This window comes from Salmo salar, chromosome 11, assembly GCF_965601325.2.
Source record: "Salmo salar chromosome 11, fSalSal1, whole genome shotgun sequence".
Classification (NCBI taxonomy): Eukaryota; Metazoa; Chordata; class Actinopteri; order Salmoniformes; family Salmonidae; genus Salmo; species Salmo salar.
Genome location: NC_138301.1, coordinates 39,491,626 through 39,515,686, shown reverse-complemented (window position 1 = coordinate 39,515,686; position 24,061 = coordinate 39,491,626). Strand labels below are relative to the sequence as shown.

The window sequence follows — 24,061 nt, the reverse complement described above, 5'->3', positions numbered from 1 at the left end:
CCTGCTCCTCTCCTCTGTTAGCTATACTCTAACCTGCTCCTCTCTGCTGTTAGCTATACCCATCCTGCTATACTCTAACCTGCTCCTCTCCACTGTTATCTATACTCTAACCTGCTCCTCCCCTCTGTTAGCTATACTCTAACCTGCTCCTCTCCTCTGTTAGCTATACTCTAACCTGCTCCTCTCTGCTGTTAGCTATACCCATCCTGCTATACTCTAACCTGCTCCTCTCTACTTTTAGCTATACTCTAACCTGCTCCTCTCTATTGTTAGCTGTACTCTAACCTGCTCCTCTCCACTGTTAGCTATTCTCTAACCTGCTCCTCTCTGCTGTTAGCTATACCCATCCTGCTATACTCTAACCTGCTCCTCTCTACTGTTAGCTATACTCTAACCTGCTCCTCTCCACCGTTAGCTATACTCTAACCTGCTCCTCGCTGCTGTTATTTATACTCTAACCTTCTATACTCTAACCTGCCCCTCGCTGTTGTTAGCTATACTCTAACCTTCTATACTCTAACCTGCTCCTCGCTGCTGTTAGGTATACTCTAACCTTCTATACTCTAACCTGCTCCTCTCCACTGTTAGCTATACTCTAACCTGCTCCTCTCTACTGTTAGCTATGCTCTAACATGCTCCTCTCTACTGTTAGCTATGCTCTAACCTGCTCCTCTCCACTTTTAGCTATACTCTAACCTGCCCCTCTCCTCTGTTAGCTATACTCTAACCTGCTCCTCTCCTCTGTTAGCTATACTCTAACCTGCTCCTCTCTACTGTTAGCTATACTCTAACCTGCTCCTCTCTACTGTTAGCTATACTCTAACCTGCTCCTCTCCTCTGTTAGCTATACTCTAACCTGCTCCTCTCCTCTGTTAGCTATACTCTAACCTGCTCCTCTCTACTGTTAGCTATACTCTAACCTCCTATACTCTAACATGCTCCTCTCTACTGTTAGCTATACTCTAACCTGCTCCTCTCCTCTGTTAGCTATACTCTAACCTGCTCCTCTCCTCTGTTAGCTATACTCTAACCTGCTCCTCTCTACTGTTAGCTATACTCTAACCTCCTATACTCTAACATGCTCCTCTCTACTGTTAGCTATACTCTAACCTGCTCCTCTCCTCTGTTAGCTATACTCTAACCTGCTCCTCTCTACTGTTAGCTATACTCTAACCTCCTATACTCTAACATGCTCCTCTCTACTGTTAGCTATACTCTAACCTGCTCCTCTCTACTGTTAGCTATTCTCTAACCTTCTATACTCTAACATGCTCCTCTCTACTGTTAGCTATACTCTAACCTGCTCCTCTCTTCTGTTAGCTATACTCTAACCTGCTTCTCTCCACTGTTAGCTATACTCTAACCTGCTCCTCTCTACAGTTAGCTATACTCTAACCTGCTCCTCTCTACTGTTAGCTATACTCTAACCTGCTCCTCTCTACTGTTAGCTATGCTCTAACCTGCTCCTCTCTACTGTTAGCTATACTCTAACCTGCTCCTCTCTACTGTTAGCTATACTCTAACCTGCTCCTCTCTACTGTTAGCTATGCTCTAACCTGCTCCTCTCTACTGTTAGCTATGCTCTAACCTGCTCCTCTCTCCTGTTAGCTATACTCTAACCTGCTCCTCTCCACTGTTAGCTATACTCTAACCTGCTCCTCTCCTCTGTTAGCTATACTCTAACCTGCTCCTCTCCACTGTTAGCTATACTCTAACATGCTCCTCTCCTCTGTTAGCTATACTCTAACCTGCTCCTCTCCTCTGTTAGCTATGCTCTAACCTGCTCCTCTCTACTGTTAGCTATGCTCTAACCTGCTCCTCTCTCCTGTTAGCTATACTCTAACCTGCTCCTCTCCACTGTTAGCTATACTCTAACCTGCTCCTCCCCTCTGTTAGCTATACTCTAACCTGCTCCTCTCCTCTGTTAGCTATACTCTAACCTGCTCCTCTCTACTGTTAGCTATACTCTAACCTGCTCCTCTCTGCTGTTAGCTATACCCATCCTGCTATACTCTAACCTGCTCCTCTCCACTGTTATCTATACTCTAACCTGCTCCTCCCCTCTGTTAGCTATACTCTAACCTGCTCCTCTCCTCTGTTAGCTATACTCTAACCTGCTCCTCTCTGCTGTTAGCTATACCCATCCTGCTATACTCTAACCTGCTCCTCTCTACTTTTAGCTATACTCTAACCTGCTCCTCTCTATTGTTAGCTGTACTCTAACCTGCTCCTCTCCACTGTTAGCTATTCTCTAACCTGCTCCTCTCTGCTGTTAGCTATACCCATCCTGCTATACTCTAACCTGCTCCTCTCTACTTTTAGCTATACTCTAACCTGCTCCTCTCTACTGTTAGCTATACTCTAACCTGCTCCTCTCCACCGTTAGCTATACTCTAACCTGCTCCTCGCTGCTGTTATTTATACTCTAACCTTCTATACTCTAACCTGCCCCTCGCTGTTGTTAGCTATACTCTAACCTTCTATACTCTAACCTGCTCCTCGCTGCTGTTAGGTATACTCTAACCTTCTATACTCTAACCTGCTCCTCTCCACTGTTAGCTATACTCTAACCTGCTCCTCTCTACTGTTAGCTATGCTCTAACATGCTCCTCTCTACTGTTAGCTATGCTCTAACCTGCTCCTCTCCACTTTTAGCTATACTCTAACCTGCCCCTCTCCTCTGTTAGCTATACTCTAACCTGCTCCTCTCCTCTGTTAGCTATACTCTAACCTGCTCCTCTCTACTGTTAGCTATACTCTAACCTGCTCCTCTCTACTGTTAGCTATACTCTAACCTGCTCCTCTCCTCTGTTAGCTATACTCTAACCTGCTCCTCTCCTCTGTTAGCTATACTCTAACCTGCTCCTCTCTACTGTTAGCTATACTCTAACCTCCTATACTCTAACATGCTCCTCTCTACTGTTAGCTATACTCTAACCTGCTCCTCTCCTCTGTTAGCTATACTCTAACCTGCTCCTCTCTACTGTTAGCTATACTCTAACCTCCTATACTCTAACATGCTCCTCTCTACTGTTAGCTATACTCTAACCTGCTCCTCTCTACTGTTAGCTATTCTCTAACCTTCTATACTCTAACAGGCTCCTCTCTACTGTTAGCTATACTCTAACCTGCTCCTCTCTTCTGTTAGCTATACTCTAACCTGCTTCTCTCCACTGTTAGCTATACTCTAACCTGCTCCTCTCTACAGTTAGCTATACTCTAACCTGCTCCTCTCTACTGTTAGCTATACTCTAACCTGCTCCTCTCTACTGTTAGCTATGCTCTAACCTGCTCCTCTCTACTGTTAGCTATACTCTAACCTGCTCCTCTCTACTGTTAGCTATGCTCTAACCTGCTCCTCTCTACTGTTAGCTATGCTCTAACCTGCTCCTCTCTCCTGTTAGCTATACTCTAACCTGCTCCTCTGCACTGTTAGCTATACTCTAACCTGCTCCTCTCCTCTGTTAGCTATACTCTAACCTGCTCCTCTCCACTGTTAGCTATACTCTAACATGCTCCTCTCCTCTGTTAGCTATACTCTAACCTGCTCCTCTCCTCTGTTAGCTATGCTCTAACCTGCTCCTCTCTACTGTTAGCTATGCTCTAACCTGCTCCTCTCTACTGTTAGCTATGCTCTAACCTGCTCCTCTCTCCTGTTAGCTATACTCTAACCTGCTCCTCTCCACTGTTAGCTATACTCTAACCTGCTCCTCCCCTCTGTTAGCTATACTCTAACCTGCTCCTCTCCTCTGTTAGCTATACTCTAACCTGCTCCTCTCTACTGTTAGCTATACTCTAACCTGCTCCTCTCTGCTGTTAGCTATACCCATGCTGCTATACTCTAACCTGCTCCTCTCCACTGTTAGCTATACTCTAACCTGCTCCTCCCCTCTGTTAGCTATACTCTAACCTGCTCCTCTCCTCTGTTAGCTATACTCTAACCTGCTCCTCTCTGCTGTTAGCTATACCCATCCTGCTATACTCTAACCTGCTCCTCTCTACTTTTAGCTATACTCTAACCTGCTCCTCTCTATTGTTAGCTGTACTCTAACCTGCTCCTCTCCACTGTTAGCTATACTCTGACCTGCTCCTCTCTGCTGTTAGCTATACCCATCCTGCTATACTCTAACCTGCTCCTCTCTACTGTTAGCTATACTCTAACCTGCTCCTCTCCACCGTTAGCTATACTCTAACCTGCTCCTCGCTGCTGTTATTTATACTCTAACCTTCTATACTCTAACCTGCTCCTCGCTGTTGTTAGCTATACTCTAACCTTCTATACTCTAACCTGCTCATCGCTGCTGTTAGGTATACTCTAACCTTCTATACTCTAACCTGCTCCTCTCCACTTTAGCTATACTCTAACCTGCTCCTCTCCACTGTTAGCTATACTCTAACCTGCTCCTCGCTGCTGTTATTTATACTCTAACCTCTATACTCTAACCTGCTCCTCGCTGCTGTTAGCTATACTCTAACCTTCTATACTCTAACCTGCTCCTCGCTGCTGTTAGGCTCTACTCTAACCTGCTCCTCTCCACTGTTAGCTATACTCTAACCTGCTCCTCTCTGCTGTTAGCTGTACTCTAACCTTCTATACTCTAACCTACTCCTCTCTTCTTTTAGCTATACTCTAACCTGCTCCACTCATCTGTTAGCTATACTCTAACCTGTTCCTCTCCACTGTTAGCTATTCTCTAACCTGCTCCTCTCCTCTGTTATCTATCCTCTAACCTGCTCCTCTCTACTGTTAGCTATCCTCTAACCTGCTCCTCTCTACTGTTAGCTATACTCTAACCTGCTCCTCTCCAATGCGAGCTACACTCTAACCTGCTCCTCTCTACTGTTAGCTATACTCTAACCTGCTCCTCTCCAATGTTAGCTATACTCTAACCTGCTCCTCTCCAATGTTAGCTATACTCTAACCTGCTCCTCTCTACTGTTAGCTATACTCTAACCTGCTCCTCTCCAATGTGAGCTACACTCTAACCTGCTCCTCTCTACTGTTAGCTATACTCTAACCTGCTCCTCTCTACTGTTAGCTATACTCTAACCTGCTCCTCTCTACTGTTAGCTATACTCTAACCTCCTATACTCTAACATGCTCCTCTCTACTGTTAGCTATACTCTAACCTGCTCCTCTCCTCTGTTAGCTATACTCTAACCTGCTCCTCTCTACTGTTAGCTATACTCTAACCTCCTATACTCTAACATGCTCCTCTCTACTGTTAGCTATACTCTAACCTGCTCCTCTCTACTGTTAGCTATTCTCTAACCTTCTATACTCTAACATGCTCCTCTCTACTGTTAGCTATACTCTAACCTGCTCCTCTCTTCTGTTAGCTATACTCTAACCTGCTTCTCTCCACTGTTAGCTATACTCTAACCTGCTCCTCTCTACAGTTAGCTATACTCTAACCTGCTCCTCTCTACTGTTAGCTATACTCTAACCTGCTCCTCTCTACTGTTAGCTATGCTCTAACCTGCTCCTCTCTACTGTTAGCTATACTCTAACCTGCTCCTCTCTACTGTTAGCTATACTCTAACCTGCTCCTCTCTACTGTTAGCTATGCTCTAACCTGCTCCTCTCTACTGTTAGCTATGCTCTAACCTGCTCCTCTCTCCTGTTAGCTATACTCTAACCTGCTCCTCTCCACTGTTAGCTATACTCTAACCTGCTCCTCTCCTCTGTTAGCTATACTCTAACCTGCTCCTCTCCACTGTTAGCTATACTCTAACATGCTCCTCTCCTCTGTTAGCTATACTCTAACCTGCTCCTCTCCTCTGTTAGCTATGCTCTAACCTGCTCCTCTCTACTGTTAGCTATGCTCTAACCTGCTCCTCTCTCCTGTTAGCTATACTCTAACCTGCTCCTCTCCACTGTTAGCTATACTCTAACCTGCTCCTCCCCTCTGTTAGCTATACTCTAACCTGCTCCTCTCCTCTGTTAGCTATACTCTAACCTGCTCCTCTCTACTGTTAGCTATACTCTAACCTGCTCCTCTCTGCTGTTAGCTATACCCATCCTGCTATACTCTAACCTGCTCCTCTCCACTGTTATCTATACTCTAACCTGCTCCTCCCCTCTGTTAGCTATACTCTAACCTGCTCCTCTCCTCTGTTAGCTATACTCTAACCTGCTCCTCTCTGCTGTTAGCTATACCCATCCTGCTATACTCTAACCTGCTCCTCTCTACTTTTAGCTATACTCTAACCTGCTCCTCTCTATTGTTAGCTGTACTCTAACCTGCTCCTCTCCACTGTTAGCTATTCTCTAACCTGCTCCTCTCTGCTGTTAGCTATACCCATCCTGCTATACTCTAACCTGCTCCTCTCTACTTTTAGCTATACTCTAACCTGCTCCTCTCTACTGTTAGCTATACTCTAACCTGCTCCTCTCCACCGTTAGCTATACTCTAACCTGCTCCTCGCTGCTGTTATTTATACTCTAACCTTCTATACTCTAACCTGCCCCTCGCTGTTGTTAGCTATACTCTAACCTTCTATACTCTAACCTGCTCCTCGCTGCTGTTAGGTATACTCTAACCTTCTATACTCTAACCTGCTCCTCTCCACTGTTAGCTATACTCTAACCTGCTCCTCTCTACTGTTAGCTATGCTCTAACATGCTCCTCTCTACTGTTAGCTATGCTCTAACCTGCTCCTCTCCACTTTTAGCTATACTCTAACCTGCCCCTCTCCTCTGTTAGCTATACTCTAACCTGCTCCTCTCCTCTGTTAGCTATACTCTAACCTGCTCCTCTCTACTGTTAGCTATACTCTAACCTGCTCCTCTCTACTGTTAGCTATACTCTAACCTGCTCCTCTCCTCTGTTAGCTATACTCTAACCTGCTCCTCTCCTCTGTTAGCTATACTCTAACCTGCTCCTCTCTACTGTTAGCTATACTCTAACCTCCTATACTCTAACATGCTCCTCTCTACTGTTAGCTATACTCTAACCTGCTCCTCTCCTCTGTTAGCTATACTCTAACCTGCTCCTCTCTACTGTTAGCTATACTCTAACCTCCTATACTCTAACATGCTCCTCTCTACTGTTAGCTATACTCTAACCTGCTCCTCTCTACTGTTAGCTATTCTCTAACCTTCTATACTCTAACAGGCTCCTCTCTACTGTTAGCTATACTCTAACCTGCTCCTCTCTTCTGTTAGCTATACTCTAACCTGCTTCTCTCCACTGTTAGCTATACTCTAACCTGCTCCTCTCTACAGTTAGCTATACTCTAACCTGCTCCTCTCTACTGTTAGCTATACTCTAACCTGCTCCTCTCTACTGTTAGCTATGCTCTAACCTGCTCCTCTCTACTGTTAGCTATACTCTAACCTGCTCCTCTCTACTGTTAGCTATGCTCTAACCTGCTCCTCTCTACTGTTAGCTATGCTCTAACCTGCTCCTCTCTCCTGTTAGCTATACTCTAACCTGCTCCTCTGCACTGTTAGCTATACTCTAACCTGCTCCTCTCCTCTGTTAGCTATACTCTAACCTGCTCCTCTCCACTGTTAGCTATACTCTAACATGCTCCTCTCCTCTGTTAGCTATACTCTAACCTGCTCCTCTCCTCTGTTAGCTATGCTCTAACCTGCTCCTCTCTACTGTTAGCTATGCTCTAACCTGCTCCTCTCTACTGTTAGCTATGCTCTAACCTGCTCCTCTCTCCTGTTAGCTATACTCTAACCTGCTCCTCTCCACTGTTAGCTATACTCTAACCTGCTCCTCCCCTCTGTTAGCTATACTCTAACCTGCTCCTCTCCTCTGTTAGCTATACTCTAACCTGCTCCTCTCTACTGTTAGCTATACTCTAACCTGCTCCTCTCTGCTGTTAGCTATACCCATGCTGCTATACTCTAACCTGCTCCTCTCCACTGTTAGCTATACTCTAACCTGCTCCTCCCCTCTGTTAGCTATACTCTAACCTGCTCCTCTCCTCTGTTAGCTATACTCTAACCTGCTCCTCTCTGCTGTTAGCTATACCCATCCTGCTATACTCTAACCTGCTCCTCTCTACTTTTAGCTATACTCTAACCTGCTCCTCTCTATTGTTAGCTGTACTCTAACCTGCTCCTCTCCACTGTTAGCTATACTCTGACCTGCTCCTCTCTGCTGTTAGCTATACCCATCCTGCTATACTCTAACCTGCTCCTCTCTACTGTTAGCTATACTCTAACCTGCTCCTCTCCACCGTTAGCTATACTCTAACCTGCTCCTCGCTGCTGTTATTTATACTCTAACCTTCTATACTCTAACCTGCTCCTCGCTGTTGTTAGCTATACTCTAACCTTCTATACTCTAACCTGCTCATCGCTGCTGTTAGGTATACTCTAACCTTCTATACTCTAACCTGCTCCTCTCCACTTTTAGCTATACTCTAACCTGCTCCTCTCCACTGTTAGCTATACTCTAACCTGCTCCTCGCTGCTGTTATTTATACTCTAACCTCTATACTCTAACCTGCTCCTCGCTGCTGTTAGCTATACTCTAACCTTCTATACTCTAACCTGCTCCTCGCTGCTGTTAGGTATACTCTAACCTTCTATATTCTAACCTGCTCCTCTCCACTGTTAGCTATACTCTAACCTGCTCCTCTCTGCTGTTAGCTGTACTCTAACCTTCTATACTCTAACCTACTCCTCTCTTCTTTTAGCTATACTCTAACCTGCTCCACTCATCTGTTAGCTATACTCTAACCTGTTCCTCTCCACTGTTAGCTATTCTCTAACCTGCTCCTCTCCTCTGTTATCTATCCTCTAACCTGCTCCTCTCTACTGTTAGCTATCCTCTAACCTGCTCCTCTCTACTGTTAGCTATACTCTAACCTGCTCCTCTCCAATGCGAGCTACACTCTAACCTGCTCCTCTCTACTGTTAGCTATACTCTAACCTGCTCCTCTCCAATGTTAGCTATACTCTAACCTGCTCCTCTCCAATGTTAGCTATACTCTAACCTGCTCCTCTCTACTGTTAGCTATACTCTAACCTGCTCCTCTCCAATGTGAGCTACACTCTAACCTGCTCCTCTCTACTGTTAGCTATACTCTAACCTGCTCCTCTCTACTGTTAGCTATACTCTAACCTGCTCCTCTCTACTGTTAGCTATACTCTAACCTCCTATACTCTAACATGCTCCTCTCTACTGTTAGCTATACTCTAACCTGCTCCTCTCCTCTGTTAGCTATACTCTAACCTGCTCCTCTCTACTGTTAGCTATACTCTAACCTCCTATACTCTAACATGCTCCTCTCTACTGTTAGCTATACTCTAACCTGCTCCTCTCTACTGTTAGCTATTCTCTAACCTTCTATACTCTAACATGCTCCTCTCTACTGTTAGCTATACTCTAACCTGCTCCTCTCTTCTGTTAGCTATTCTCTAACCTGCTTCTCTCCACTGTTAGCTATACTCTAACCTGCTCCTCTCTACAGTTAGCTATACTCTAACCTGCTCCTCTCTACTGTTAGCTATACTCTAACCTGCTCCTCTCTACTGTTAGCTATGCTCTAACCTGCTCCTCTCTACTGTTAGCTATACTCTAACCTGCTCCTCTCTACTGTTAGCTATACTCTAACCTGCTCCTCTCTACTGTTAGCTATGCTCTAACCTGCTCCTCTCTACTGTTAGCTATGCTCTAACCTGCTCCTCTCTCCTGTTAGCTATACTCTAACCTGCTCCTCTCCACTGTTAGCTATACTCTAACCTGCTCCTCTCCTCTGTTAGCTATACTCTAACCTGCTCCTCTCCACTGTTAGCTATACTCTAACATGCTCCTCTCCTCTGTTAGCTATACTCTAACCTGCACTCTAACCTGCTCCTCTCCAATGTGAGCTACACTCTAACCTGCTCCTCTCTACTGTTAGCTATACTCTAACCTGCTCCTCTCTACTGTTAGCTATACTCTAACCTGCTCCTCTCTACTGTTAGCTATACTCTAACCTCCTATACTCTAACATGCTCCTCTCTACTGTTAGCTATACTCTAACCTGCTCCTCTCCTCTGTTAGCTATACTCTAACCTGCTCCTCTCTACTGTTAGCTATACTCTAACCTCCTATACTCTAACATGCTCCTCTCTACTGTTAGCTATACTCTAACCTGCTCCTCTCTACTGTTAGCTATTCTCTAACCTTCTATACTCTAACATGCTCCTCTCTACTGTTAGCTATACTCTAACCTGCTCCTCTCTTCTGTTAGCTATTCTCTAACCTGCTTCTCTCCACTGTTAGCTATACTCTAACCTGCTCCTCTCTACAGTTAGCTATACTCTAACCTGCTCCTCTCTACTGTTAGCTATACTCTAACCTGCTCCTCTCTACTGTTAGCTATGCTCTAACCTGCTCCTCTCTACTGTTAGCTATACTCTAACCTGCTCCTCTCTACTGTTAGCTATACTCTAACCTGCTCCTCTCTACTGTTAGCTATGCTCTAACCTGCTCCTCTCTACTGTTAGCTATGCTCTAACCTGCTCCTCTCTCCTGTTAGCTATACTCTAACCTGCTCCTCTCCACTGTTAGCTATACTCTAACCTGCTCCTCTCCTCTGTTAGCTATACTCTAACCTGCTCCTCTCCACTGTTAGCTATACTCTAACATGCTCCTCTCCTCTGTTAGCTATACTCTAACCTGCTCCTCTCCTCTGTTAGCTATGCTCTAACCTGCTCCTCTCTACTGTTAGCTATGCTCTAACCTGCTCCTCTCTCCTGTTAGCTATACTCTAACCTGCTCCTCTCCACTGTTAGCTATACTCTAACCTGCTCCTCCCCTCTGTTAGCTATACTCTAACCTGCTCCTCTCTACTGTTAGCTATACTCTAACCTGCTCCTCTCTGCTGTTAGCTATACCCATCCTGCTATACTCTAACCTGCTCCTCTCCACTGTTAGCTATACTCTAACCTGCTCCTCCCCTCTGTTAGCTATACTCTAACCTGCTCCTCTCCTCTGTTAGCTATACTCTAACCTGCTCCTCTCTGCTGTTAGCTATACCCATCCTGCTATACTCTAACCTGCTCCTCTCTACTTTTAGCTATACTCTAACCTGCTCCTCTCTATTGTTAGCTGTACTCTAACCTGCTCCTCTCCACTGTTAGCTATTCTCTAACCTGCTCCTCTCTGCTGTTAGCTATACCCATCCTGCTATACTCTAACCTGCTCCTCTCTACTGTTAGCTATACTCTAACCTGCTCCTCTCCACCGTTAGCTATACTCTAACCTGCTCCTCGCTGCTGTTATTTATACTCTAACCTTCTATACTCTAACCTGCCCCTCGCTGTTGTTAGCTATACTCTAACCTTCTATACTCTAACCTGCTCCTCGCTGCTGTTAGGTATACTCTAACCTTCTATACTCTAACCTGCTCCTCTCCACTGTTAGCTATACTCTAACCTGCTCCTCTCTACTGTTAGCTATGCTCTAACATGCTCCTCTCTACTGTTAGCTATGCTCTAACCTGCTCCTCTCCACTTTTAGCTATACTCTAACCTGCCCCTCTCCTCTGTTAGCTATACTCTAACCTGCTCCTCTCCTCTGTTAGCTATACTCTAACCTGCTCCTCTCTACTGTTAGCTATACTCTAACCTGCTCCTCTCTACTGTTAGCTATACTCTAACCTGCTCCTCTCCTCTGTTAGCTATACTCTAACCTGCTCCTCTCCTCTGTTAGCTATACTCTAACCTGCTCCTCTCTACTGTTAGCTATACTCTAACCTCCTATACTCTAACATGCTCCTCTCTACTGTTAGCTATACTCTAACCTGCTTATCTCCTCTGTTAGCTATACTCTAACCTGCTCCTCTCTACTGTTAGCTATACTCTAACCTCCTATACTCTAACATGCTCCTCTCTACTGTTAGCTATACTCTAACCTGCTCCTCTCTACTGTTAGCTATTCTCTAACCTTCTATACTCTAACAGGCTCCTCTCTACTGTTAGCTATACTCTAACCTGCTCCTCTCTTCTGTTAGCTATACTCTAACCTGCTTCTCTCCACTGTTAGCTATACTCTAACCTGCTCCTCTCTACAGTTAGCTATACTCTAACCTGCTCCTCTCTACTGTTAGCTATACTCTAACCTGCTCCTCTCTACTGTTAGCTATGCTCTAACCTGCTCCTCTCTACTGTTAGCTATACTCTAACCTGCTCCTCTCTACTGTTAGCTATGCTCTAACCTGCTCCTCTCTACTGTTAGCTATGCTCTAACCTGCTCCTCTCTCCTGTTAGCTATACTCTAACCTGCTCCTCTGCACTGTTAGCTATACTCTAACCTGCTCCTCTCCTCTGTTAGCTATACTCTAACCTGCTCCTCTCCACTGTTAGCTATACTCTAACATGCTCCTCTCCTCTGTTAGCTATACTCTAACCTGCTCCTCTCCTCTGTTAGCTATACTCTAACCTGCTCCTCTCCACTGTTAGCTATACTCTAACCTGCTCCTCTCCTCTGTTAGCTATACTCTAACCTGCTCCTCTCTACTGTTAGCTATACTCTAACCTGCTCCTCTCTGCTGTTAGCTATACCCATGCTGCTATACTCTAACCTGCTCCTCTCCACTGTTAGCTATACTCTAACCTGCTCCTCCCCTCTGTTAGCTATACTCTAACCTGCTCCTCTCTGCTGTTAGCTATACCCATCCTGCTATACTCTAACCTGATACTCTCCACTGTTAGCTATACGCTAACCTGCTCCTACCCTCTGTTAGCTATACTCTAACCTGCTCCTCTCCTCTGTTAGCTATACTCTAACCTGCTCCTCTCTGCTGTTAGCTATACCCATCCTGCTATACTCTAACCTGCTCCTCTCCTTTTAGCTATACTCTAACCTGCTCCTCTCTATTGTTAGCTGTACTCTAACCTGCTCCTCTCCACTGTTAGCTATACTCTAACCTGCTCCTCTCCTCTGTTAGCTATACTCTAACCTGCTCCTCTCCACTGTTAGCTATACTCTAACATGCTCCTCTCCTCTGTTAGCTATACTCTAACCTGCTCCTCTCCTCTGTTAGCTATGCTCTAACCTGCTCCTCTCTACTGTTAGCTATGCTCTAACCTGCTCCTCTCTACTGTTAGCTATGCTCTAACCTGCTCCTCTCTCCTGTTAGCTATACTCTAACCTGCTCCTCTCCACTGTTAGCTATACTCTAACCTGCTCCTCCCCTCTGTTAGCTATACTCTAACCTGCTCCTCTCCTCTGTTAGCTATACTCTAACCTGCTCCTCTCTACTGTTAGCTATACTCTAACCTGCTCCTCTCTGCTGTTAGCTATACCCATCCTGCTATACTCTAACCTGCTCCTCTCTACTTTTAGCTATACTCTAACCTGCTCCTCTCTATTGTTAGCTGTACTCTAACCTGCTCCTCTCCACTGTTAGCTATACTCTGACCTGCTCCTCTCTGCTGTTAGCTATACCCATCCTGCTATACTCTAACCTGCTCCTCTCTACTGTTAGCTATACTCTAACCTGCTCCTCTCCACCGTTAGCTATACTCTAACCTGCTCCTCGCTGCTGTTATTTATACTCTAACCTTCTATACTCTAACCTGCTCCTCGCTGTTGTTAGCTATACTCTAACCTTCTATACTCTAACCTGCTCCTCTCTGCTGTTAGCTGTACTCTAACCTTCTATACTCTAACCTACTCCTCTCTTCTTTTAGCTATACTCTAACCTGCTCCACTCATCTGTTAGCTATACTCTAACCTGTTCCTCTCCACTGTTAGCTATTCTCTAACCTGCTCCTCTCCTCTGTTATCTATCCTCTAACCTGCTCCTCTCTACTGTTAGCTATCCTCTAACCTGCTCCTCTCTACTGTTAGCTATACTCTAACCTGCTCCTCTCCAATGCGAGCTACACTCTAACCTGCTCCTCTCTACTGTTAGCTATACTCTAACCTGCTCCTCTCCAATGTTAGCTATACTCTAACCTGCTCCTCTCCAATGTTAGCTATACTCTAACCTGCTCCTCTCTACTGTTAGCTATACTCTAACCTGCTCCTCTCCAATGTGAGCTACACTCTAACCTGCTCCTCTCTACTGTTAGCTATACTCTAACCTGCTCCTCTCTACTGTTAGCTATACTCTAACCTGCTCCTCTCTACTGTTAGCTATTCTCTAACCTTCTATACTCTAACCTGCTCCTCTCCACTGTTAGCTATACTCTAACCTGCTCCTCTCTTCTGTTAGCTATACTCTAACCTGCTTCTCTCCACTGTTAGCTATACTCTAACCTGCTCCTCTCTACAGTTAGCTATACTCTAACCTGCTCCTCTCTACTGTTAGCTATACTCTAACCTGCTCCTCTCTACTGTTAGCTATACTCTAACCTGCTCCTCTCTACTGTTAGCTATGCTCTAACCTGCTCCTCTCTACTGTTAGCTATGCTCTAACCTGCTCCTCTCTACTGTTAGCTATGCTCTAACCTGCTCCTCTCCACTTTTAGCTATACTCTAACCTGCTCCTCTCCTCTGTTAGCTATACTCTAACCTGCTCCTCTCCTCTGTTAGCTATACTCTAACCTGCTCCTCTCTACTGTTAGCTATACTCTAACCTGCTCCTCTCTACTGTTAGCTATACTCTAACCTGCTCCTCTCTATTGTTAGCTGTACTCTAACCTGCTCCTCTCCTCTGTTAGCTATACTCTAACCTGCTCCTCTCTACTGTTAGCTATACTCTAACCTCCTATACTCTAACATGCTCCTCTCTACTGTTAGCTATACTCTAACCTGCTCCTCTCCTCTGTTAGCTATACTCTAACCTGCTCCTCTCTACTGTTAGCTATACTCTAACCTCCTATACTCTAACATGCTCCTCTCTACTGTTAGCTATACTCTAACCTGCTCCTCTCTACTGTTAGCTATTCTCTAACCTTCTATACTCTAACATGCTCCTCTCTACTGTTAGCTATACTCTAACCTGCTCCTCTCTTCTGTTAGCTATACTCTAACCTGCTTCTCTCCACTGTTAGCTATACTCTAACCTGCTCCTCTCTACAGTTAGCTATACTCTAACCTGCTCCTCTCTACTGTTAGCTATACTCTAACCTGCTCCTCTCTACTGTTAGCTATGCTCTAACCTGCTCCTCTCTACTGTTAGCTATACTCTAACCTGCTCCTCTCTACTGTTAGCTATACTCTAACCTGCTCCTCTCTACTGTTAGCTATGCTCTAACCTGCTCCTCTCTACTGTTAGCTATGCTCTAACCTGCTCCTCTCTCCTGTTAGCTATACTCTAACCTGCTCCTCTCTACTGTTAGCTATACTCTAACCTGCTCCTCTCTACTGTTAGCTATACTCTAACCTGCTCCTCTCCACTGTTAGCTATACTCTAACCTGCTCCTCTCCTCTGTTAGCTATACTCTAACCTGCTCCTCTCCACTGTTAGCTATACTCTAACATGCTCCTCTCCTCTGTTAGCTATACTCTAACCTGCTCCTCTCCTCTGTTAGCTATGCTCTAACCTGCTCCTCTCTACTGTTAGCTATGCTCTAACCTGCTCCTCTCTCCTGTTAGCTATACTCTAACCTGCTCCTCTCCACTGTTAGCTATACTCTAACCTGCTCCTCCCCTCTGTTAGCTATACTCTAACCTGCTCCTCTCTACTGTTAGCTATACTCTAACCTGCTCCTCTCTGCTGTTAGCTATACCCATCCTGCTATACTCTAACCTGCTCCTCTCCACTGTTAGCTATACTCTAACCTGCTCCTCCCCTCTGTTAGCTATACTCTAACCTGCTCCTCTCCTCTGTTAGCTATACTCTAACCTGCTCCTCTCTGCTGTTAGCTATACCCATCCTGCTATACTCTAACCTGCTCCTCTCTACTTTTAGCTATACTCTAACCTGCTCCTCTCTATTGTTAGCTGTACTCTAACCTGCTCCTCTCCACTGTTAGCTATTCTCTAACCTGCTCCTCTCTGCTGTTAGCTATACCCATCCTGCTATACTCTAACCTGCTCCTCTCTACTGTTAGCTATACTCTAACCTGCTCCTCTCCACCGTTAGCTATACTCTAACCTGCTCCTCGCTGCTGTTATTTATACTCTAACCTTCTATACTCTAACCTGCCCCTCGCTGTTGTTAGCTATACTCTAACCTTCTATACTCTAACCTGCTCCTCGCTGCTGTTAGGTATACTCTAACCTTCTATACTCTAACCTGCTCCTCTCCACTGTTAGCTATACTCTAACCTGCTCCTCTCTACTGTTAGCTATGCTCTAACATGCTCCTCTCTACTGTTAGCTATGCTCTAACCTGCTCCTCTCCACTTTTAGCTATACTCTAACCTGCCCCTCTCCTCTGTTAGCTATACTCTAACCTGCTCCTCTCCTCTGTTAGCTATACTCTAACCTGCTCCTCTCTACTGTTAGCTATACTCTAACCTGCTCCTCTCTACTGTTAGCTATACTCTAACCTGCTCCTCTCCTCTGTTAGCTATACTCTAACCTGCTCCTCTCCTCTGTTAGCTATACTCTAACCTGCTCCTCTCTACTGTTAGCTATACTCTAACCTCCTATACTCTAACATGCTCCTCTCTACTGTTAGCTATACTCTAACCTGCTCCTCTCCTCTGTTAGCTATACTCTAACCTGCTCCTCTCTACTGTTAGCTATACTCTAACCTCCTATACTCTAACATGCTCCTCTCTACTGTTAGCTATACTCTAACCTGCTCCTCTCTACAGTTAGCTATACTCTAACCTGATCCTCTCTACTGTTAGCTATACTCTAACCTGCTCCTCTCTACTGTTAGCTATGCTCTAACCTGCTCCTCTCTACTGTTAGCTATACTCTAACCTGCTCCTCTCTACTGTTAGCTATGCTCTAACCTGCTCCTCTCTACTGTTAGCTATGCTCTAACCTGCTCCTCTCTCCTGTTAGCTATACTCTAACCTGCTCCTCTCCACTGTTAGCTATACTCTAACCTGCTCCTCTCTACTGTTAGCTATACTCTAACCTGCTCCTCTCTACTGTTAGCTATACTCTAACCTGCTCCTCTCTACTGTTAGCTATGCTCTAACCTGCTCCTCTCTACTGTTAGCTATACTCTAACCTGCTCCTCTCTACTGTTAGCTATGCTCTAACCTGCTCCTCTCTACTGTTAGCTATGCTCTAACCTGCTCCTCTCTCCTGTTAGCTATACTCTAACCTGCTCCTCTGCACTGTTAGCTATACTCTAACCTGCTCCTCTCCTCTGTTAGCTATACTCTAACCTGCTCCTCTCCACTGTTAGCTATACTCTAACATGCTCCTCTCCTCTGTTAGCTATACTCTAACCTGCTCCTCTCCTCTGTTAGCTATGCTCTAACCTGCTCCTCTCTACTGTTAGCTATGCTCTAACCTGCTCCTCTCTACTGTTAGCTATGCTCTAACCTGCTCCTCTCTCCTGTTAGCTATACTCTAACCTGCTCCTCTCCACTGTTAGCTATACCCATGCTGCTATACTCTAACCTGCTCCTCTCCTCTGTTAGCTATACTCTAACCTGCTCCTCCCCTACTGTTAGCTATACTCTAACCTGCTCCTCTCTGCTGTTAGCTATACCCATCCTGCTATACTCTAACCTGCTCCTCTCCACTGTTAGCTATACTCTAACCTGCTCCTCCCCTCTGTTAGCTATACTCTAACCTGCTCCTCTCCTCTGTTAGCTATACTCTAACCTGCTCCTCTCTGCTGTTAGCTATACCCATCCTGCTATACTCTAACCTGCTCCTCTCTACTTTTAGCTATACTCTAACCTGCTCCTCTCTATTGTTAGCTGTACTCTAACCTGCTCCTCTCCACTGTTAGCTATACTCTAACCTGCTCCTCTCTGCTGTTAGCTATACCCATCCTGCTATACTCTAACCTGCTCCTCTCTACTGTTAGCTATACTCTAACCTGCTCCTCTCCACCGTTAGCTATACTCTAACCTGCTCCTCGCTGCTGTTATTTATACTCTAACCTTCTATACTCTAACCTGCTCCTCGCTGTTGTTAGCTATACTCTAAACTTCTATACTCTAACCTGCTCATCGCTGCTGTTAGGTATACTCTAACCTTCTATACTCTAACCTGCTCCTCTCCACTTTTAGCTATACTCTAACCTGCTCCTCTCCACTGTTAGCTATACTCTAACCTGCTCCTCGCTGCTGTTATTTATACTCTAACCTCTATACTTTAACCTGCTCCTCGCTGCTGTTAGCTATACTCTAACCTTCTATACTCTAACCTGCTCCTCGCTGCTGTTAGGTATACTCTAACCTTCTATATTCTAACCTGCTCCTCTCCACTGTTAGCTATACTCTACCCTGCTCCTCTCTGCTGTTAGCTGTACTCTAACCTTCTATACTCTAACCTACTCCTCTCTTCTTTTAGCTATACTCTAACCTGCTCCACTCATCTGTTAGCTATACTCTAACCTGTTCCTCTCCACTGTTAGCTATTCTCTAACCTGCTCCTCTCCTCTGTTATCTATCCTCTAACCTGCTCCTCTCTACTGTTAGCTATCCTCTAACCTGCTCCTCTCTACTGTTAGCTATACTCTAACCTGCTCCTCTCCAATGCGAGCTACACTCTAACCTGCTCCTCTCTACTGTTAGCTATACTCTAACCTGCTCCTCTCCAATGTTAGCTATACTCTCACCTGCTCCTCTCCAATGTTAGCTATACTCTAACCTGCTCCTCTCTACTGTTAGCTATACTCTAACCTGCTCCTCTCTACTGTTAGCTATACTCTAACCTGCTCCTCTCTACTGTTAGCTATTCTCTAACCTTCTATACTCTAACCTGCTCCTCTCCACTGTTAGCTATACTCTAACCTGCTCCTCTCTTCTGTTAGCTATACTCTAACCTGCTTCTCTCCACTGTTAGCTATACTCTAACCTGCTCCTCTCTACAGTTAGCTATACTCTAACCTGCTCCTCTCTACTGTTAGCTATACTCTAACCTGCTCCTCTCTACTGTTAGCTATACTCTAACCTGCTCCTCTCTACTGTTAGCTATGCTCTAACCTGCTCCTCTCTACTGTTAGCTATGCTCTAACCTGCTCCTCTCTACTGTTAGCTATGCTCTAACCTGCTCCTCTCTACTGTTAGCTATGCTCTAACCTGCTCCTCTCTACTGTTAGCTATGCTCTAACCTGCTCCTCTCTACTGTTAGCTATACTCTAACCTGCTCCTCTCCTCTGTTAGCTATACTCTAACCTGCTCCTCTCCTCTGTTAGCTATACTCTAACCTGCTCCTCTCTACTGTTAGCTATACTCTAACCTGCTCCTCTCTACTGTTAGCTATACTCTAACCTGCTCCTCTCCTCTGTTAGCTATACTCTAACCTTCTCCTCTCCTCTGTTAGCTATACTCTAACCTGCTCCTCTCTACTGTTAGCTATACTCTAACCTGCTCCTCTCCTCTGTTAGCTATACTCTAACCTGCTCCTCTCTACTGTTAGCTATACTCTAACCTGCTCCTCTCTACTGTTAGCTATACTCTAACCTCCTATACTCTAACATGCTCCTCTCTACTGTTAGCTATACTCTAACCTGCTCCTCTCCTCTGTTAGCTATACTCTAACCTGCTCCTCTCTACTGTTAGCTATACTCTAACCTCCTATACTCTAACATGCTCCTCTCTACTGTTAGCTATACTCTAACCTGCTCCTCTCTACTGTTAGCTATTCTCTAACCTTCTATACTCTAACATGCTCCTCTCTACTGTTAGCTATACTCTAACCTGCTCCTCTCTTCTGTTAGCTATACTCTAACCTGCTTCTCTCCACTGTTAGCTATACTCTAACCTGCTCCTCTCTACAGTTAGCTATACTCTAACCTGCTCCTCTCTACAGTTAGCTATACTCTAACCTGCTCCTCTCTACTGTTAGCTATACTCTAACCTGCTCCTCTCTACTGTTAGCTATGCTCTAACCTGCTCCTCTCTACTGTTAGCTATACTCTAACCTGCTCCTCTCTACTGTTAGCTATACCCATCCTGCTATACTCTAACCTGCTCCTCTCTACTGTTAGCTATGCTCTAACCTGCTCCTCTCTCCTCTTAGCTATACTCTAACCTGCTCCTCTCCACTGTTAGCTATACTCTAACCTGCTCCTCTCCACTGTTAGCTATACTCTAACATGCTCCTCTCCTCTGTTAGCTATACTCGAACCTGCTCCTCTCCTCTGTTAGCTATGCTCTAACCTGCTCCTCTCTACTGTTAGCTATGCTCTAACCCGCTCCTCTCTCCTGTTAGCTATACTCTAACCTGCTCCTCTCCACTGTTAGCTATACTCTAACCTGCTCCTCTCCTCTGTTAGCTATACTCTAACCTGCTCCTCTCCTCTGTTAGCTATACTCTAACCTGCTCCTCTCTACTGTTAGCTATACTCTAACCTGCTCCTCTCTACTGTTAGCTATACTCTAACCTGCTCCTCTCCAATGTTAGCTATACTCTAACCTGCTCCTCTCTACTGTTAGCTATACTCTAACCTGCTCCTCTCTACTGTTAGCTATACTCTAACCTGCTCCTCTCCAATGTTTGCTATCCTCTCTTTCATATAAAATAATTGCCCTTCCCATCACCCCTCTTCAAGTTACCATGTTAATTCCTCTCACCTGACTAGAATGACTTGACTTCATCAGTGTTATGGTGATGCTGGCAGCAGAGCAGACAGCTGTGTGTGTGTGTGTGTGTGTGTGTGTGTGTGTGTGTGTGTGTGTGTGTGTGTGTGTGTGTGTGTGTGTGTGTGTGTGTGTGTGTGTGTGTGTGTGTGTGTGTGTGTGTGTGTGTGTGTGTGTCATTTTGAAACATATCTTTGTTTTTAATGATTATCAATCCTCTTCAGAATGTCAGTACTGCCATCTGTCTCTCTCGGTGTTTCAATTTGAGTTTTTCCACTGAGGTGTGTGGACCTGTGGAGAGATACTGTGACCCCTCTGCTCCTCACCTGGAGCCCCCCCCCCCCCCTCCTGTCACTCACACACAGGATTACCCCCCCCTGACCCAGCGCTGTCAATCATTCGCCAGATTAAGCACTGACATCATCAAAGCGCTTTTGGCAGAGCAGAGGAATGCAGACAGGCACAGATGGACGTGGGCACCGTCACAAGAATTTCCAGTATAGGCAAGACTGTGTGTGTGTGTGTGTGTGTGTGTGTGTGTGTGTGTGTGTGTGTGTGTGTGTGTGTGTGTGTGTGTTTACCGCCCTGCTCATACTGTTTGCCTTGGATGTTGGCTACAGAAACCAGGCATAATATTATCACTTCATAATGTAGTCTCTTTGGGCCCTAGATGTCCTTCTTTGCTATATTTTGGTGTTTTCTGGCTTGACTGTCAGGGTCTTTTATTCTGGGGCAGAACAGCTTGGCTGTATGGTGGGGCTCTGGTTGGTGGGTTTGGACTGTGTTCTGGCACTGTTCCCCGACTCCCTATAGGAGTACTAAACAGCTCCTCCCTATAGGAGTACTAAACAGCTCCTCCCTATAGGAGTACTAAACAGCTCCTCCCTATAGGAGTACTAAACAGCTCCTCCCTATAGGAGTACTAAACAGCTTCTCTCTATAGGAGTACTAAACGGCTTCTCCCTATAGGAGTACTAAACGGCTTCTCCCTATAGGAGTACTAAACGGCTTCTCCCTATAGGAGTACTAAACGGCTTCTCCCTGTAGGAGTACTAAACGGCTTCTCCCTGTAGGAGTACTAAACGGCTTCTCCCTGTAGGAGTACTAAACGGCTTCTCCCTGTAGGAGTACTAAACGGCTTCTCCCTGTAGGAGTACTAAACGGCTTCTCCCTGTAGGAGTACTAAACGGCTTCTCCCTGTAGGAGTACTAAACGGCTTCTCCCTGTAGGAGTACTAAACGGCTTCTCCCTGTAGGAGTACTAAACGGCTTCTCCCTGTAGGAGTACTAAACGGCTTCTCCCTGTAGGAGTACTAAACGGCTTCTCCCTGTAGGAGTACTAAACGGCTTCTCTCTATAGGAGTACTAAACGGCTTCTCCCTGTAGGAGTACTAAACGGCTTCTCCCTGTAGGAGTACTAAACGGCTTCTCCCTATAGGAGTACTAAACGGCTTCTCCCTATAGGAGTACTAAACAGCTTCTGGCATGTTACCATGGTTCCCTTCCCACTGGGGCCCAGGGGTCTGATGAACTGTGGTGGGATGTCTCTGACACACATACAAGCAGACAGGAAGTGAGTCAGGGATAAACGTGTGAGAGAATAGAAAAGGAGAAAGACAACAGGAATGAGTGATTGACTAAGTTGGTCAGGAAGAGGAGGAGAAAGAGAGAGAGGGAGAGGGAAGAGGACAGAAGAGTGATACCCCTCCCTTGGGATTGTGCAAGGCCAACAGTGGAAACTCCCAGTAACAATGAGGTTTATTTATCTTAGATAGCACCAAAGCTGAAAAAGGCCCTAGATCAATGGACGAGAGGAGAGAAAGAGAGAGGGCATAGAAAGAGGCAGGGTAAGAGGGATGAGAGAATAGAGAAAAGCATGCTGGGACGTAAGGAAAAGCGAGAGACTGAGAAAAAGGGAAACACCAAAGCAGGGAGAAACTTTATTCTATAGTCTTAGGGTGTTTTGTGAGGGTGGGCAAGACTTTGAGGGTAACACTCTACCCCTCCGTCCACCACCCCTCCCCACGGCCCCCCTTGGCCGGCCAGCCTCGTTCTGGTGCCAAGAATGTGCCGGCGTTTCTGGGTGGCGGCCATATTGGAATCCTGTCTGACAGGTCCATTGTGCCCCTGTCAGATGGCCTCTGTGATTGGGCAGTTGTGTCCAATCACGTTTGGCGGCTGTGTTCCGATGGTCTGTGCTGGTGAGCAGACTCTCCTGTCCTGTTGGGCTGCTAGTGTCTGTAAACTCTGCACTGTTTTGTTTACTACCACAACGTGAGGGGTTTTAATTACCAACAGAAATATAATATGTCTTCTCTACGGTCATAGACACATGCCCAATATTTTTGTTAAAAATGCAATGATAATGTGTCATTTCAACAACATATGAGGCATGGAACTCCATGATAATTCCTTACATGCACTGTATATATCAAGACTCTCAGTATCTCTCTGTCTCTCTCTGTCTCTCTCTGTCTCTGTGTTTCTCTCTCTCCTCTCTCTCCTCTCTCTCTGTCTCTCTCTGTCTCTGTGTTTCTCTCTCTCCTCTCTCTCCTCTCTCTCTCTCTCTTCTCTCTCTCTCTCTCTCAGACCAAGTCACGGAACATCCTACGAATCGGGCTGCACTCCCTCGGCTCCGCCCTGTGGGGTGACGACCTATGTTGCCGTGAAAACCCAAGCCACGGCCACGCCCTCACCACCTTCCTTTACGGCCTTCGGGCCATGCTGAGGTCATCGCTCTCTGTCGCCGTGGTTACCGTGCCCTCACACCTCATCCAGGTAAGAGTATGTGCCATGCACTAAGAGTGTCACAAAGGGCACGTAGGTGTGTCACATGCAACCCAGCATTTTCAATTCATGTTCATCACCTTTCACATTGTAACATTGTTCTATGGATTATCAGTAGTGCTGTTAACAGGAATCAACACCCTGGATCACAGTGTCACCAGGGTTAGACTACAGTATGTGTATGGTCAACACCCTGGAGCACAGCGTCACCAGGGTTAGACTACAGTATGTGTATGGTCAACACCCTGGAGCACAGCGTCACCAGGGTTAGACTACAGTATGTGTATGGTCAACACCCTGGAGCACAGCGTCACCAGGGTTAGACTACAGTATGTGTATGGTCAACACCCTAGAGCACAGCGTCACCAGGGTTAGACTACAGTATGTGTATGGTCAACACCCTGGAGCACAGCGTCACCAGGGTTAGACTACAGTATGTGTATGGTCAACACCCTGGAGCACAGCGTCACCAGGGTTAGACTACAGTATGTGGTCATATGAAGCCAGTGGGTCTCACTGTTTCAGAATTGAAAGAGGGGTCCACTTTGTGTGTGTGTGTGTGTGTGTGTGTGTGTGTGTGTGTGTGTGTGTGTGTGTGTGTGTGTGTGTGTGTGTGTGTGTGTGTGTGTGTGTGTGTGTGTGTGTGTGTGCGCACACGTCCGTTCGTCCGCCCGTGTGTGTGTTGGGCCTACTGGAGGCTACTCTG

The 24,061-nt window shown here is 45.7% G+C and overlaps 1 protein-coding gene across 1 annotated transcript in view; it reads left to right on the top strand.

The window, feature by feature from the left end:
- The window catches only part of LOC106562585 (elongator complex protein 4), a 233,697-nt gene that overhangs the window by 59,653 nt on the left and 149,983 nt on the right, over window positions 1-24,061 (top strand). Inside the window, exon 7 of the mRNA XM_045689523.2 lies at window positions 23,158-23,346. Coding sequence (XP_045545479.1) covers window positions 23,158-23,346 — 189 coding nt within the window. The remainder of the gene's footprint in view (window positions 1-23,157; window positions 23,347-24,061) is intronic.